This window comes from Pipistrellus kuhlii, unplaced genomic scaffold (assembly GCF_014108245.1).
Source record: "Pipistrellus kuhlii isolate mPipKuh1 unplaced genomic scaffold, mPipKuh1.p scaffold_m20_p_13, whole genome shotgun sequence".
Taxonomy (NCBI): domain Eukaryota; kingdom Metazoa; phylum Chordata; class Mammalia; order Chiroptera; family Vespertilionidae; genus Pipistrellus; species Pipistrellus kuhlii.
The window spans coordinates 16,046,605-16,061,098 of NW_023425438.1; the positions used below are offsets into that span (position 1 = coordinate 16,046,605).

The 14,494-nt window shown below is 42.9% G+C and overlaps 1 protein-coding gene across 22 annotated transcripts in view; it reads right to left on the reverse strand.

Moving 5' to 3' along the window:
• The window catches only part of SLC8A1 (solute carrier family 8 member A1), a 307,087-nt gene that overhangs the window by 57,308 nt on the left and 235,285 nt on the right, over positions 1-14,494 (reverse strand). For all 22 annotated transcript variants that reach the window (XM_045580686.1, XM_045580677.1, XM_045580675.1 and 19 more), the window contains 2 exons: positions 10,418-10,548; positions 6,359-6,458 (listed from right to left, as the gene is read on the reverse strand). In XM_045580686.1, coding sequence (XP_045436642.1) covers positions 6,359-6,458; positions 10,418-10,548 — 231 coding nt within the window. The remainder of the gene's footprint in view (positions 1-6,358; positions 6,459-10,417; positions 10,549-14,494) is intronic.

The window sequence follows — 14,494 nt, forward strand, 5'->3', positions numbered from 1 at the left end:
GTCCATGGAGCTCAATGCCATCAGGGATGCTGCAGAAAAGAGCCCCTACATTCTAATGTTGGACAATGTCTTAGAACTCGCTTAGTCCAACCTTCTCCTTCTACTGATGATAAAGCCAAAATTCAGAAAGATTTAATACTTTGGCAAGGTTATACAGTTGGTAAGAACCAAGACTACAAAAAGCTTCTTCTTCTTCTTTTTTTTTTTTTGGCCACTTTTGAATGTTCCTTCATTGTGACAATACCGACAAACACTAGAAAGATGTGTAAAATCTTTATCAAAAGTAAAAGAATTGCAGAAAAATCCTCCGTGCTATAGACTTAAGGTTATCAGTTAACAGAGGGCAGTTGGCTGGCTTTCTGAGAGAATGGCACAAATTACCAGGCAGGAGAAGCCTGTGAATGTGCCCAGGCAAACACACTCTTCCCTTGTGCTGAACGGAACTCACGGGCATTCTCCTAAGGCAGCAGTTGTAATCGGTGTGCTGCAAGAATTGTTAAAACATGCAATACTTGTCTACTTAGTCAGGGACACTGACCTCTTTTCCCTTAGATTCCCAAATAAGAACATGCGGCAATAGCCATTTGGTGTGAATGAATCAAAATCATACCTACTTTTTTGTCAGATTGGCAAAGATACATTTTTCATGTGCTGCAGAATTTCAGTAATTAGTTTATGATATGTGCCATGAGATGAAAAACATTTAAAATCACTGCCCTGAGGGACTCTGCACGAGGCTTTAGGAGACTTAAATATTGAAGTTAAAACCTTCCCATTTCATGCTGCAACTCAGCTATTCAAATGAATAAAGATGCCTGCCATGCGTGCCATATAAGTATGTGCATATCGCCATTTCCATGTGTCTAGCATATCTATGTGTGTGTCTGTGTGCACCCATGTGTTTGTGTGTCCATGTGTGTTTGCACAAAAACGTGCATGCATGTGTATATAGGAATCTTTATAGCCACAAAGGAAATGGGGCAGAATGAAAACTCCCAATCTCTAAGATCCCCCATACTCTGTCCTACAGTCATGTGGAGGCCCTGTCAAACCTGACCCAGCAGGATTATTTTGTAATTGGTTAAAAGGGATTTTCCTAGGACCCAGGGTTGACACATGACATGATGTGTGTCTCCTCAGTAATGACGTTCTCCTCTCATTGGAGTGAATCCCGGGCTGATCTGGATCCTGAACTGCCATTGACCAGCGTTACCTTGTGAGCAAGTTACATTGTTTTCCTGAACCTCCATTTTCTTAGATATAAAATCACATGTGTAATACTATAAAACTAAACAGACAAGCAATGTCTCTAGTCTTTTAGAAACTTTAGTAATTAAATGAACTTGACTTCATTTACACACAGGTGCTTATGTCTTATTTTAGGATCTTCAGTATGATCTGCCTCCCAACAACTAAGCGTGGTCTGCAAAAGTACAGACAGCCGTCGTGACTGATTAATCCTTACAGCAACCCCATGAGCGAGGACCAGTGGTCTCCACCTTCTGCTGCGGGAACTGAGATCTAGAGGTGAGGTAAGCTGCCCAGAGTCCCCCACAGGGTTTCTGGAGTCTGGGCAGCAAACCCACATCTGCCTCCAACACCAAGCTCGCCATGGCCCTCCCACTCACCTCCCCACAGCCCGAGGCTGTGGTGAAGCACAGCCATGCGGTAGCTGTGGGATTGGCATTGGCATCTGGTTCTCTTTTTTTAAATTTTTAATTAATTAATTAATTAATTAATTGGTTTATATATTTTATTGCTTTTTTACAGAGAGGAAGGGAGAGAGATAGAGAGTTAGAAACATCGATGAGAGAGAGTCATAGATCAGCTGCCTCTGGCACGCCCCCTACCGGGGACGTGCCCGCAACCCAGGTATATGCCCTTGACCGGAATCGAACCCGTGACCTTTCAGTCCACAGGCCTACGCTCTATCCACTAAGCCAAACTGGTTTCGGCAGCATCTGGTTCTCTTTACCCAGCTGATGTTTGCCCTTCTCCTGGTCATACTGGTGCTCCCTTGGATCCTAACTGGTACGCTATTCCTTCAAGCCAACCCTCCATTCTTTCGTGGCAGAGACACCAGGAAGAAGGAGGCACTGGGGAAAGGCACATTATACATCCATCTCTCTGTCGACACATCGTCAGCCAACCTGGTGGGGATGCTGGACTGCCTTGACAGTTTCTGACAGCCAGGTAATGGTGGCAGCCGCTGCTCCTGCGAACTCCAGCAGGAAATGATGGGAGAACCACTGGGCCCTGACTGCTTAATCCCTCCCTAATCTCTGGAGCCTCATAAATCCTTTAAGTCTTCAAACATGGAACAATAAGAACTTGGTTCACAGACACAGATGGTCATAGGAGGCCCAGCTCCTGAGCTATGAAATGCAGGGGAAGAAGGAAAAGGAAAAAGACTGCCAGGAGTCTACCTTGAAACTAGTTTAAATATAATCAGTGAGGAACAGAGGCAAACTTCTACTTACACAATTATTATTTTTGTGTAGCAAGATATATAGACTTAATTTTGCACAGAAAATTGCATAGGGAAACGCTCTCAGAAGAGCCACTGAAAAGCAATTCAATATTTTTAATAAGGCAAATCTCTCTGATTCGCCACTATTTAGCCATGAAATCTTAAATCCAATCAAAGTCTGTTTTTAATAAATGCCACTTTGCCAATTTTATAGTCCACTTGACAGCCTAAGAAAATTAACATTCTTTAGATGCTTACATTTCATCCTAAAGACAAACACCGGGCTTTCTAACAGCCATTCAGGTAATTGAGTGCCTATAAAATACGGGTTTGCTTTTCTGATATTTGGTCTCAAAACTGTAAATCAGGTCAATTTACCCTGCAACCTGCAAATTTCTAAGCAATTTTATCTCACTCTCCAGCAGTCCTTTAAGAACATAAAAACCCAATATGTTGGATAAGAACACTTGCATTTCATTCATTAGCATTTCTCCAAAGTGTTATAGGATTCCGGGGCAGGAGGAATAGGGAAACTGAGTCAGGAATGTTAGAATAAGGCCAAACAGTGTGTGTGAGCAACTTGCAGCCAGCTTGGGACTAACCAGCCATTATCCCCTCCAGCCAAGAACAGGAGAGCAAATGATTACAAAAAATGTCCCTAATGAGAGAATGCAGACAGGGGGAAGGTAAGAGGGAAGAGGGAAAAGGGCAGGTTTACTCCCTAAGCAGAGAAGCCAGCGGTCTCAAAGCATGGCATGACATAGTTGGCAGGAGTGTCTCATAAATTCTGGGAAGTCCACAACAAAGTTAAAAAACAAAAATAACAAACAAACAAGCAAACAAACAAAAATGGTGGGGGGATCTTGAGAATCTGTATCAACATAGACAGCAGAGGAATTTTTAACCATTTAGACAGGAGGGTATATGATGCCTCAGAACCCCACCTAACCTGATCTTCAGATTAGCTGAGAGCCCGTCTGCACTTCATAAGCCAGATGTAGAAGTTTGCTTGCTTGCTTTGCCTTTTCAATAAAGGTGCATGCTTTAATAGCTTTAATAAACTGGTTTTTCACATTACAATCAAAGTCTCTCGTATAAATTCATTTACATGAGAAGACAAGGACCCAGGCTGGGGACAGGCCTCTCCCACTGACTCAGGGCTGACGGGTAACCTGTCTGGTGCTGGTGAGAGATGCCTATGACAAAAGGAGCTGGGCAGGTTAGTCCCATCCCGAGAGTGGCACCAGGAGAAGTGACAAGACAATGAGACGGAGGTGGGAACGATTTCCTCACTTTGAAAGTTCTCTCTCTTAGGGGCAGTGGGTAGCACATTGGACGAGTAGCTAGTGGATCTGGGCTCTGAGTTATGTGGCAAAGCAGTACTGCCTAGCTGAGGCTCAGATGCCTCCTCTAGAGGTCAGAATCCTCTTAACTCCTCTTTTGTGGGATTTTTGAGAGGACTTAATTCAACCTAATATATAAAAATCTTTGCAAACCAAAATCTTCCCCTTTTAAAATAAGGAAGTGTAGCATCTTTATGGTTGTTTTTTTGTATACCTCACTCTGAGCAGGATCAAATAAATACACAACTTGGGCCATATTTGCAGTACTGTCTTTCACTGTTTAAATCAACCCTTTTCCGTTGCCATAGAGTGGTCATAAAATGTTTACCCTGGTCCCGGAGAGTTACAGAAAAAAGTGTGAATGAACCAACACAAAAGCACTCCAGTACTAGAAAAACAAATCTGGCCTTGATGTGTCTATTACAGAGTCTTCCTGGCCACTGTCCAATGCAGCTCAGACACACACTTCCTGTCTCTCTCCATAGTCTTATTGTTGTCATGAACAATATCCTACATGACATACATATTTTACTTATTTGCTGTATCCTCCGTTAGCATGTAAGCTCCATTAGGGCAAGGGTATCTGTCTGTTTCATTCACTGTCATATCCCTCACACCAAGAACAATGATTGACATATAGAATAACAAATGGATTATGTCCTACACGTGATCATTATACAGATGCTCCTATAGCTTCAGCCAAAGAAAACCTGGAAACTATTAGGAATGGTGCATTAAGACTTCGGTTGCTTTTGATATTTCAATTCTGATGTGTCGAAGTGCACAATAAAATAATTTGGTTATTTTTTTGCATCTTCTACCATTAGCCTCACCAACAGTGTCTTATTCAAGTTACCTTTGTCCTTTTAGTTTTTTCTCTCTGTGAAGAGAGGGTATAGCTCGTGCCTCGGATACTAATCTTAGATTTATGGAAAGCATAAGCCAGCATGGGGGACTGCACTGATGTCCCACCCAGATTCCTATGCTAAACCTACTTCCCAACATGATGGCATTTGGAGGTAAAGGCTTTGGAAGAAGACAAATCCCTCATGAATGGGATTAATGTATTCGTAAAAGAGATTCCAAAGCTTCCTTACCCCCTGCCCCCTGTGCGGACACATGGAGAGAAGACAGCTGTTTATGAACCAGAAAGAGGGTTCTCATCAGACACCAACCCTGCCAGTACCTTGATCTGGGGTTTCCCAGCTTCTAAAACCGTGAGAAATAAATGTCTGTTGTTGATGAGCCACCCAATCTGTGGCATTTTGTTACCGAAGCCCAAATGCCAAGGAGGTTCCCCCTCCATCTATCAGAGTTTACTTGTAAATTCCAATTCTACTCTCCGAAGCAATTACTCACCATTTAGGATTCCTAAGTCTCCACTGTATACTCAATCGCAAGAAACCAAAGTGTGATTCTAAACAGCACTCACTAATAATAAACAGGCACAAATATCTTTAGCTGCTGGGGATGCAATTCACATATTTTACAGTTTGGGGATTACTATTTAGAAAACACCAGCTTTGTTCATGAACTGTAACAGCAGAAGCTGAGGCTAAGCCTTAGGGGGATCTTTTTTTTTTTTTTTTTTAACAGAGAGAAAGGGAATGGGAGAGAGTTAGAAACATCGAAGAGAGAGAAACATCAATCAGCTGCCTCCTGCACACCCCCTACTGGGGATGTGTCCACAGCCAAGGTACATGCCCTTGACCAGAATGGTACCTGGGACCCTTGAGTCCCTAAGCAGACACTCTATCCATTGAGCCAAACCAGTTAGGGCAACCTGCAGGGATCTTTAAAGAGAAAAACTCCAGTGGAGCTGGAGCAGAAGAACTGGGGGGGAAAAATCCCACTGATGTTTTTAGAGTCTGTGAGAGGGACTTTGCTCTGTCTTTATACAAGAACACACGACAGGGCGTGACAACCCAGGAAAGAGACGCTTCTTTCTATATTTAGGTCCCTCAGGTCTCTGGCTCCTTGAGTTTGCAAAAACAATTCATTTTGCAGGGTTTTCCTAAATAAAACCCTGCACTTTGCTTATACAGGAAGAAAGAGAATGCGATTCTATTATATTTGCCTGTCTAGAGCCGGTATAGACACTTACTGGCGAGGCGTGGCTGAAGAGAGTGTAAAATGATGCAGCCGGTGGAGGGGAAGTGAGGTCACGTCAGCCTGGCCCACCTAGGATCTTGCTATTTCCTTTGTGACCTTCACTTGACCACTTCTGCTTTCAGGGAATTTTCCAGACAAAGCTTGGTGATTGGCTACGCGAGAGACCCAAAAGGCTCTACATTTATCAGGCCTATTTCCAGAGAGAAGGAAGCAATGTAGAGGAAGAAGACTGTCATGTCGGAGGACATTTGCTTCCCCTAGAAAGTAGAAATTGGTCCCCCAAATGTGCCTGTATGCTACCAGTACGCTCACTTCTCTTTCCATTCTCAGCACGGAGGTGCTTTGGTGCTTTGCCATAGACCAGTGGTCACAGTAGAGAAAGCAAGCGCAGTCTGGTCATTAGAATTTATAAGATGCAGAGAGAGGCACTCACCAGCACTGACAGTGATCGCTTCAATAAACTGCTCTCTCCAGCTGTTCGTGCCGACCACCAGGGCGAGGTTTGTCTTCTTAATGAGTTTGTCCACGGTGCTCTAGAAAGGTTGAAAAGGATATGATAATAGCTGCTGGGTTAGTTAAGGCCTTGGAAGAGCTAAGACCTTGATGATGTTGAAACCCCAGAGTTATATAAAGGGTAGCAGATGTTAGGCTCGGAACAACAGTATTGACATCAAACACCGTTATGATTATGCAAACTGGCATATAGTCCTTACTTGGAAAACATGCTGAAAAGGAAGCTTGTTCTTTATAGCAAATGCCTCCTTCACTGTCTAAGTGGCCAATGAGGAATGGTCCCGGCATTCAGAATAGCAGATGTTGCAAAAGCCCATCCCTCTTTCCCTAGATGCTTCATGAACTTGTTTCTTGATTGGCTTTATCAGTAGTGTGCTGTCTGCAACTTAATCCACCTATGTCCTGCTCAGCAGTTACATATCTGTGAATACCGGTATTGGCAGGTAGATTATAAGCCTAGAAATTGTTATTGTACTTTTATCAATACATTGCAACCAGACAGCAGAAGCTCAAAACTGCTGCTGAATGACCATCCATAAATGGATTTTTCTCTGGCTCCTGATTTTGTCAGCCTGGTGGCTGTCAGAGAATTTACTCTCATCCTACTCCTGGTGAAAATATGACAAGAAGAGGTAATGCGTAGAGTATAGGGCACATTGCTATTTACCTTGATTCCTCCCTGCTTTACTAACACGGAACCTCTGATTTTACTTTCCACCTTTTTAAAGCACTGGGTTTTTACAATTAGCACTTTGCAGCTCTCTAATTGTCACTTAAGGTAACAACAGGAGCAGCCAAGCATTTGCAAGAATACTAAGTAAGCAGACACACTCAAAGCACTACCACATCACAGCCCCTACAGGGAGAAGGGTCACGTCCAGGACATGAGGCTGCTCTTCCAGAGGGACCACCACCTCAACTAGTCTACCCACACACACTTACTGCCAGAGCATTCTCAAATTCCCACTAATTGCAAAGAGGCTGAAACATATATTATTTGTCTTAGGTCAAACTCTGTACACATATAATGCAGTGTACATGAATTGACTACAGTTTGAGAGAGAGAGCACAGTATCAGCTAAATGGGGGTAAAAACAAACAAACAAACAAACAAAACATAATCCAAGGGGCCTCTCTAGAGACAAAAGCTAAATCAGAATGTCAAGTGTGTTAGTTCAACCAGTGTCTTTTGAACTGACTTGAAATACTGAGATAACATGAAAGGGCCCATCTCCAACTGGCCCACTCTAGATCACCAGCACCATCCTTTGCTAGCTTGTTTGTCCTTAAGGTGGTGACCTCAGGCCTTGTGCTCCAGATAGTAGCTATAGCCAGCACTGCTCTTGGCCACCACAACTTAAGTGCGTGGCAAGCATCTGGCTTTTCTCTCTCAACTCATCCTCATCTCATCAAGCACTCGGAGTGTCTTGGTTGATGCCAATTCAGAGTTCTGTGTAGAATGAAACAAGAAATGACCTTGATTTTTCCTAAATGCAATGGAAACTTGGGGCAGGTCTCGCCAGAGAATTTCATGTTTATCACCTGGAGATAAATAGTTGAACAGATAAACTGGTCTAACAGTTGAATGCAGACATGCCTCAAGAAATATCTCTAAAGAACTAAGTTTTTAGAATAAACTTAAAACTTATAAATACGTAATACTCAGGATAGATTATAAACTTTTAGTTTATGTTAACCCTGGGGGACTATGGGATAGCTTAGGTTCTTCCTAGAACTTAATTTGAATGTGTCCTCCTTTGACTTATGGGAGGAGACCAAAGAAATAAGATAAATCTGAAGTTCAGACACTTGAACTTGGGGTAGTGACATCTATGCTTACCTAGAGATTTACTATATGTCCGTGATGAACTCTGCATTGCCCTAGCCTTGTAAGCGACTGCTATAACCTCACCTTTAGCAATGGGTCTTAGGAAAGTCAAGCCTTCAGTCACAAGTAAACAAGAACCCAGTGGGCAAAGCAGAGTGGACACTGTAAGGTGTCACCCAGATTTTGGACTTCCATGCAGTTCTGAGACATTTAAACAACTTCTTGAAAATAGCCATGGTCTATAAAAAGAAATTTCTTAAGGGGATAATATGATATCAAAATGAATACTTGAGAGCACTTGAGAAAAATGTCCCCTAGTTACCCTTCACTGATAACAGTCACTGTACTAATGAACTCTGAGGAGACAGGAGTAAGGAGTAAGGAAATAGCTTATGGAAGCTATTCTAGGAAGATAAGTACCCTAAACAACTAGATTTATGTAAACAGACTTGGAGGACTCTTAGATGCACAGGTCATTAGAGTGGTTATTAGAGCTTTGGACTCAAGAGAGCATTGCTCTCTGAAAGACTACCTTACAGAACCCAACCCAACACTTCCTGCCGAAGGCACTGTGATTGCTCTTCCTTGTCCTGGTAAATGGAAGGGGAAGGTTGGGGGTTGTGTGGTATAAGGGAGATGATACCCAGTTCCCCATCAGTGACCGGGGAGGGGTGGGAGACAATAAATGCCAAGCCAGAGAGTCTTTGCTGCAGCAAGTGGCCCCAGACCCTCTACTTCCACATAAAAGAAGGTGCATAAGGAAGAGTCAGGTTGAACATGACTGGTTTATGGAAACGGATGGTCTGAGATATCTATACCCTGGACTTAAAGGGAGCTTGTGTGCACCAGTCATGCTCCAGATCAAACAACAGGTGAGCTCTGATGGTCAGGGTCTGCCTAGAAAGCACTGATCTTAGAATTTACCCCTACTTGCTCAGCTGAAGGAAAAGAGGCCACAATGACAACAAATCCAGATAAAACACTGAGGCTTCTAAGTTGGTGGCTTTGTTCTCCCCTTTGGAGCCCTCATTCTGGTTTCCCAACAGGAGCAGAGTCTGCTTTTCAAAACAAGTGGAATCCAGCTGGCTTGGCTCAGCGATTGACAGTCGACCTATGAACAAGGAGGTCATGGTTTGATTCCCAGGCAGGGCACATGCCCAGGCTGCAGGCTTGATCTCCAGTGGGAGGTGTGCAGGAGGCAGCCAATCAATGATTCTCTCCCATCATTGATGTCTTTCTCTCTCTCTCTGTTCCTCTCTGAAATCAATAAAAAGTAAATAAATTTTAAAAAAGAAAAACAAGTGGAAAAAATTCTGCTGGCTCTGGATTTGCAGTTCTGGACAGCCAGAGGGAGGCTGCTCTTTTGCATGTTCTCAGGCATGGCTCCGCTAGAGTCTTCTCAGATGTTAGGGCAATGCGAGTGAGCTGGGATGGGAGGTGGGTTAAGGGCAGAGGGAGCAGCTGAGAATGGATAGGAACTTGCACCTCAAAGTCCTAAGCTCACTCTAAGGCCTGTTGTTTAATTTCTGCAAAATCATTGCCATCATCTAGAGAACTGGGGATATGATTATATCAGCACAATTATGAACTCTCTGGTCACAGACTTATACCTTCAGTATGTTGAGTATACTAAAATGTCCTGGGATCTTAAAAGGATGACTAACCATACATACATGGGTGCTGGTCGATGGGATGTTCCATCAGGAGAGCTTACCATCTCCCCCATCAAAACAGAAGCATCCTAATTTTCAGTACCTAACAAAAGCCACCTAAATTTTGGGGTGATTGCTTTTCTTCCAGATTTATTAGCTTTTTCAAATAGACCTTGGTTTCCGCCACGCATAATGCTTTTCTGGAATCCACCTTTGCTTCTTCCTTGCTATTGATACTTTCGCAGACAAACCCCTGCCTTTGGGTCACCTCTGACCCTTTGACAGATGCACCCACGGAGGCCTGGTTCTGATGCTGTTTGGTTCCTAGAAATCCTCATCCCCTTCCAACTGTCTAATTCCAATTCCGCGGTGAAGGCCTCTCAGTGAGCAAGTTCACGAAATTACATCTGCCTTTCTTTCCAGGTAGATCTGACGTATAAAGCTTTGATATTAGTAGGATGGCCCTGGCCTCCTGGGTGGGCAGTGTGGGTGAGCATACCTTGAATTCATAGGATTCCTCAATGATCACTTCCAGCTTGGTGTGTTCTCCCAGGATGGGGCGCCCCATTTCCGCAATGCGCCTCTCCTCTTCCTCTTTGCTGGTCAGCGGCTGCTTGTCGTCACATTCCTCTGTGAAAGGGAAGGGCAAGAAAGTGAGCGATGCGCTCAGTTTTATTTGGAACTCCCTGGGTCAGGAAACGGAGAAGGAAGGAAGCCCTAATGACCTACTAAAATCCCATTGGTGAGACCATAAGGCTGGAGGGGAGTAATAGACAGATGCTAAGTAGGTCAGGCAGCCTACCACTATGACAGCAAGAGATGACAAAGCCCCACAGCCTAAGCACATGTGAAAGTGCAGGCCAGGAAAAACCACACGGGGACACATCACTGACAAACTCTGCCTGCGCGTTGTCTATGTTGTGAGAATTGCTCTGCTGTCCCCGGTGACACTGGCTCATCTGGCTCTTGATACACATTCCTTTATCACATGACCAAAAGGAAACATAATGAAAAGAGTGAGAGTGACTCCAGGGATAAAGGAATCTGGCCTCTTTCTCTCCACATTCTAGAAGCAACAGAAATACCCCAAGGCCAAAGAAACGATGGAAGGAAAATTCTGACCTTCGCCTCTCACTCTCCAAGAACCCCCCTGTTGCAAATTAGGAAGCAAAACATCTATCCCATGTTTCTGTAAGATGCCTGCTTCAGGGCTTCCTCTCTTTGGTGCAAAGCTGAAATGTGCTAGGAAGACCTTGACCATGTTAATCTTAGAGTAAACAGGGAGGGCGAAGGTGAGGCCTCTGGGGAGTTAAAGCAACTCACCACGTCAGCATGATTATTTCCAGAGCCACCATGTAGCTCACACCCCAGGGAGGCTAGGGGGGTGCTGAGAAAATGTTACTGGACTGGAGGGCCCACTAATGAGGGGAAGCTCACAGTTGGCTCCTCTCTGCTTGAAGGTCATTAGGATAAATCCCAGACGGAAAAGGCCATGCACGTCTGAAGGTCAAACACTATTCCTATAATCACCAGCCCCTTTCTCCTTGAGGCCCAGGAGGCTGCAGCAAGGCAGCCCACGTCCCCTCAGAGTCCAGTGGAAGAACCCTCATCTCCAGGGAAGCAGCATCTGTGTTCCAGAAAGACATCAGCCCTGATGCGCTCATCTTTAGAATGATGATCCAGGCACACTGCCTGTGGGAGGAGTCTGCTGGCTGAGGGACTTGTAGCTCAGCTCCCTGTCTTTTGCCTTTAGGCATCAGCTTCTGCAGGAGTCCATACCCTCCATTCCCTCCATGGCTTCCCTCTGCTGAGGGACCCTAATTTTACTCATGTGATGGTTCCATGTGATACTCTAGCAAATGTTGCAACAATTGGTTCCTAGGCCAGTTGTTCACTGCTTAGGGCACAGAGCGGATGAGCTAGAGGCACCACTAGCATTTTATACACACCATGAGTCAACACCAACGGGAGCCCAAAGCAGAACGCGGCATATCAATTAATCCTTTAGTATGCACTTAGTAGAGTCTTCCTAAAAGGCTGTTTCAGAATCTGCTTTCCTATCCTCAGTGATGACAGGGCCCTGAAGATATGGGATAAAGACTAAAAAGAAGGGATTTTTGGACGGGCCAGAGACTGCTGCTGGATGTCAGCAGATGCAAAGGAAAGGTGCAGGGAGATTCATTTTAATTGTGAAAATGGTCATCTTTTTAAAAGTAGACTTGGGAAGTTATGACCCAAGAGAAGGCAAAGGGTTCTGATTGGCATGTCTAAGACTTGTCCTTGAAATTATGTGTGTGTAGTCAAGGGCGGGGGCAGGGGAAGTGGGGGCTGAAATATGTGATGCCTAATTTTACTCAGTGTACAAAATCAATCATGTTTTGATTTCTACTGCATCTGATCCTTGAACATAGGATAATGTTGTTGGTAGTTTTCATAACTGCAGGTTATATTAATATCTTTGTTCAAAACCTTGGCTGAACATGCATGCCTTCAAGTTAGATTTTTTTTTTTTTTCAGAAGAACTACTAGGATGTGGATTTTTATTTGAATTGCAAAGCTATTGGGGAATAATATTTATTATTCCTCCCCCTTTTCTGAAGTTCACTTACAAATGGTAAGTTGCTTCTAATGGGATTCAAGGTAATTTTAATGGGATTCAAGTAACAGAAAAAAATTACAAAAGAAGGGTGATTTAAAGGCATTGTTTGATGCTGCATTGCACAAAATGAAATGATGTGGAGTGTGGTACTAAATAAATGGACACGGTAGGAAATGAAATTGAATCACACAGTGAGTGAAAAGGTTATTCCCTTTTAATCATCCTTCAAGTCCTGATCAAGAAGAAATGCTTAGTTTGTTGCTGTTATATCTGTAACTAAGTTTCTGACATTTGGGTTTTTAACATTTAAGAAAGAAAACAGTCCTCAGGCAAAGAGCATGTGACTGTATTTAGTTAGAATTTAATAACTTTTTTTCCAATTTTAACTTTCCTTAACCTTATTTTCTACTAATGATAAATGATACTAGCTTTCCATTAGTGTTAGTGACAATTTTGTTTAAAATGTTGTTTTAAAAACAAATTTAGCGAAGCACAAACATGAGGCAATTTCAAACTATTACATTAAGTAAATGAGAGTATAGTTGGTATGTTATAAAGGCAAATATTTTAAAGGAGGTAGGAGAACAAACAAAATTTAGGAAATACTCTCTGAACAGATTCATACAAGCCTATCGAAATGCAAGGAAGCTTGTTTCTGTTATTTCCTACTCTTGCTCCAAACCTGACTTGAATTTAATGCCACACTTTTAAGCTATTGTCCACTCATTTGGAAAAGCTTCTCCATTTCCACCCAGCTAAACCTGACTTATCTTTCAAAACCCTGCCTCTTCTTGCATGAAATTCCTGATTGACCTACTTAGGAATGACCATCCCAACTTTATACTAATTCCATTATATTTGTTGTGTATATTGAGCACAAATCTTGCTAATATTTATAAAAAATTTGTTGTCTTTATATATAAATACCCAGCATGTAAACTTAGTGAGATAGAATGTCTCATTGCTCTTCGAACTGTGACAACAACCCCCCTTACAATGTATAAAATGTAGTAGGTCCTCAATAAATATTTGTGGTGAGACTCTCCAATGCACTGTTAGAAAAGCCTCTTATTTGTTCTTTGTATGTAAAGATGATTTGTTCATTTAACACCTGTTATTGTGCTTTCACAATGTGTGAGCACACTGAAACCTCCTCCCCCCTTTCCCAGGAACCCATGGTCTAGTGCAGGGGTCAACAAACTGCGGCTCTCCAGCCACATACGGCTGATAAACTGAGGTTTGCCGCTCTGTTGACTAATGAGTTTGCCGACCGCTAGTCTAGTGGGATGCTAGGCATGTGGGTGGGACAACTTGCTATAGTGCAAGGTAAGGGCTGAGGGACCAGGTGGAGAAGCAGCTCACTCTGCCTGGAGGAGTCTGGGAAGGCTTCAGGACAGAGGAGGTATTTGAAATTGGCCTTGAAGCACGTATAGAAGCTTGTCAGGTGAAGGTGGTGGAAAGATGGCTTAGGAGGTGGTAAGGAGGGGCATTCCAGGCAGAGAGAAGTCAAAGCACAAAGGCTCAGTGTCTTGGAAGGGTCAGGGCTAATTTCATTGGCTAAATGTCACGAACGTGTAAGATCTCCCTCTACTTATATGTTACTGAGAAAGGGCAGCTGGGTAAATCCTATTATTGCTCTATAATGATACTGACCAATTAGCATTTATGGTGCAAATTTTTGACACTGGCAAAGAAGATAGCAATTTTTCTTTTTAAAAAGTGTCCTCTTTTTTAAAAAAAAAAAAAATTTAAAGAGAAATAGTTTAACAGCATTTTTAAATTATCTATTATGTTTGTTTCCTTTTCACTTTGAGTGGTAGATCAAATGCAGCCCATTTACTGTGATCAAATCAGTTTCATTTCCTTACTTATGCAGAGTGAGAAAATTGATTTTCTGTGTGTGTGTGTGTGTGTGTATATATATATATATATATATATATATATATATATATATATACATGTGTACTTTTCAAACTC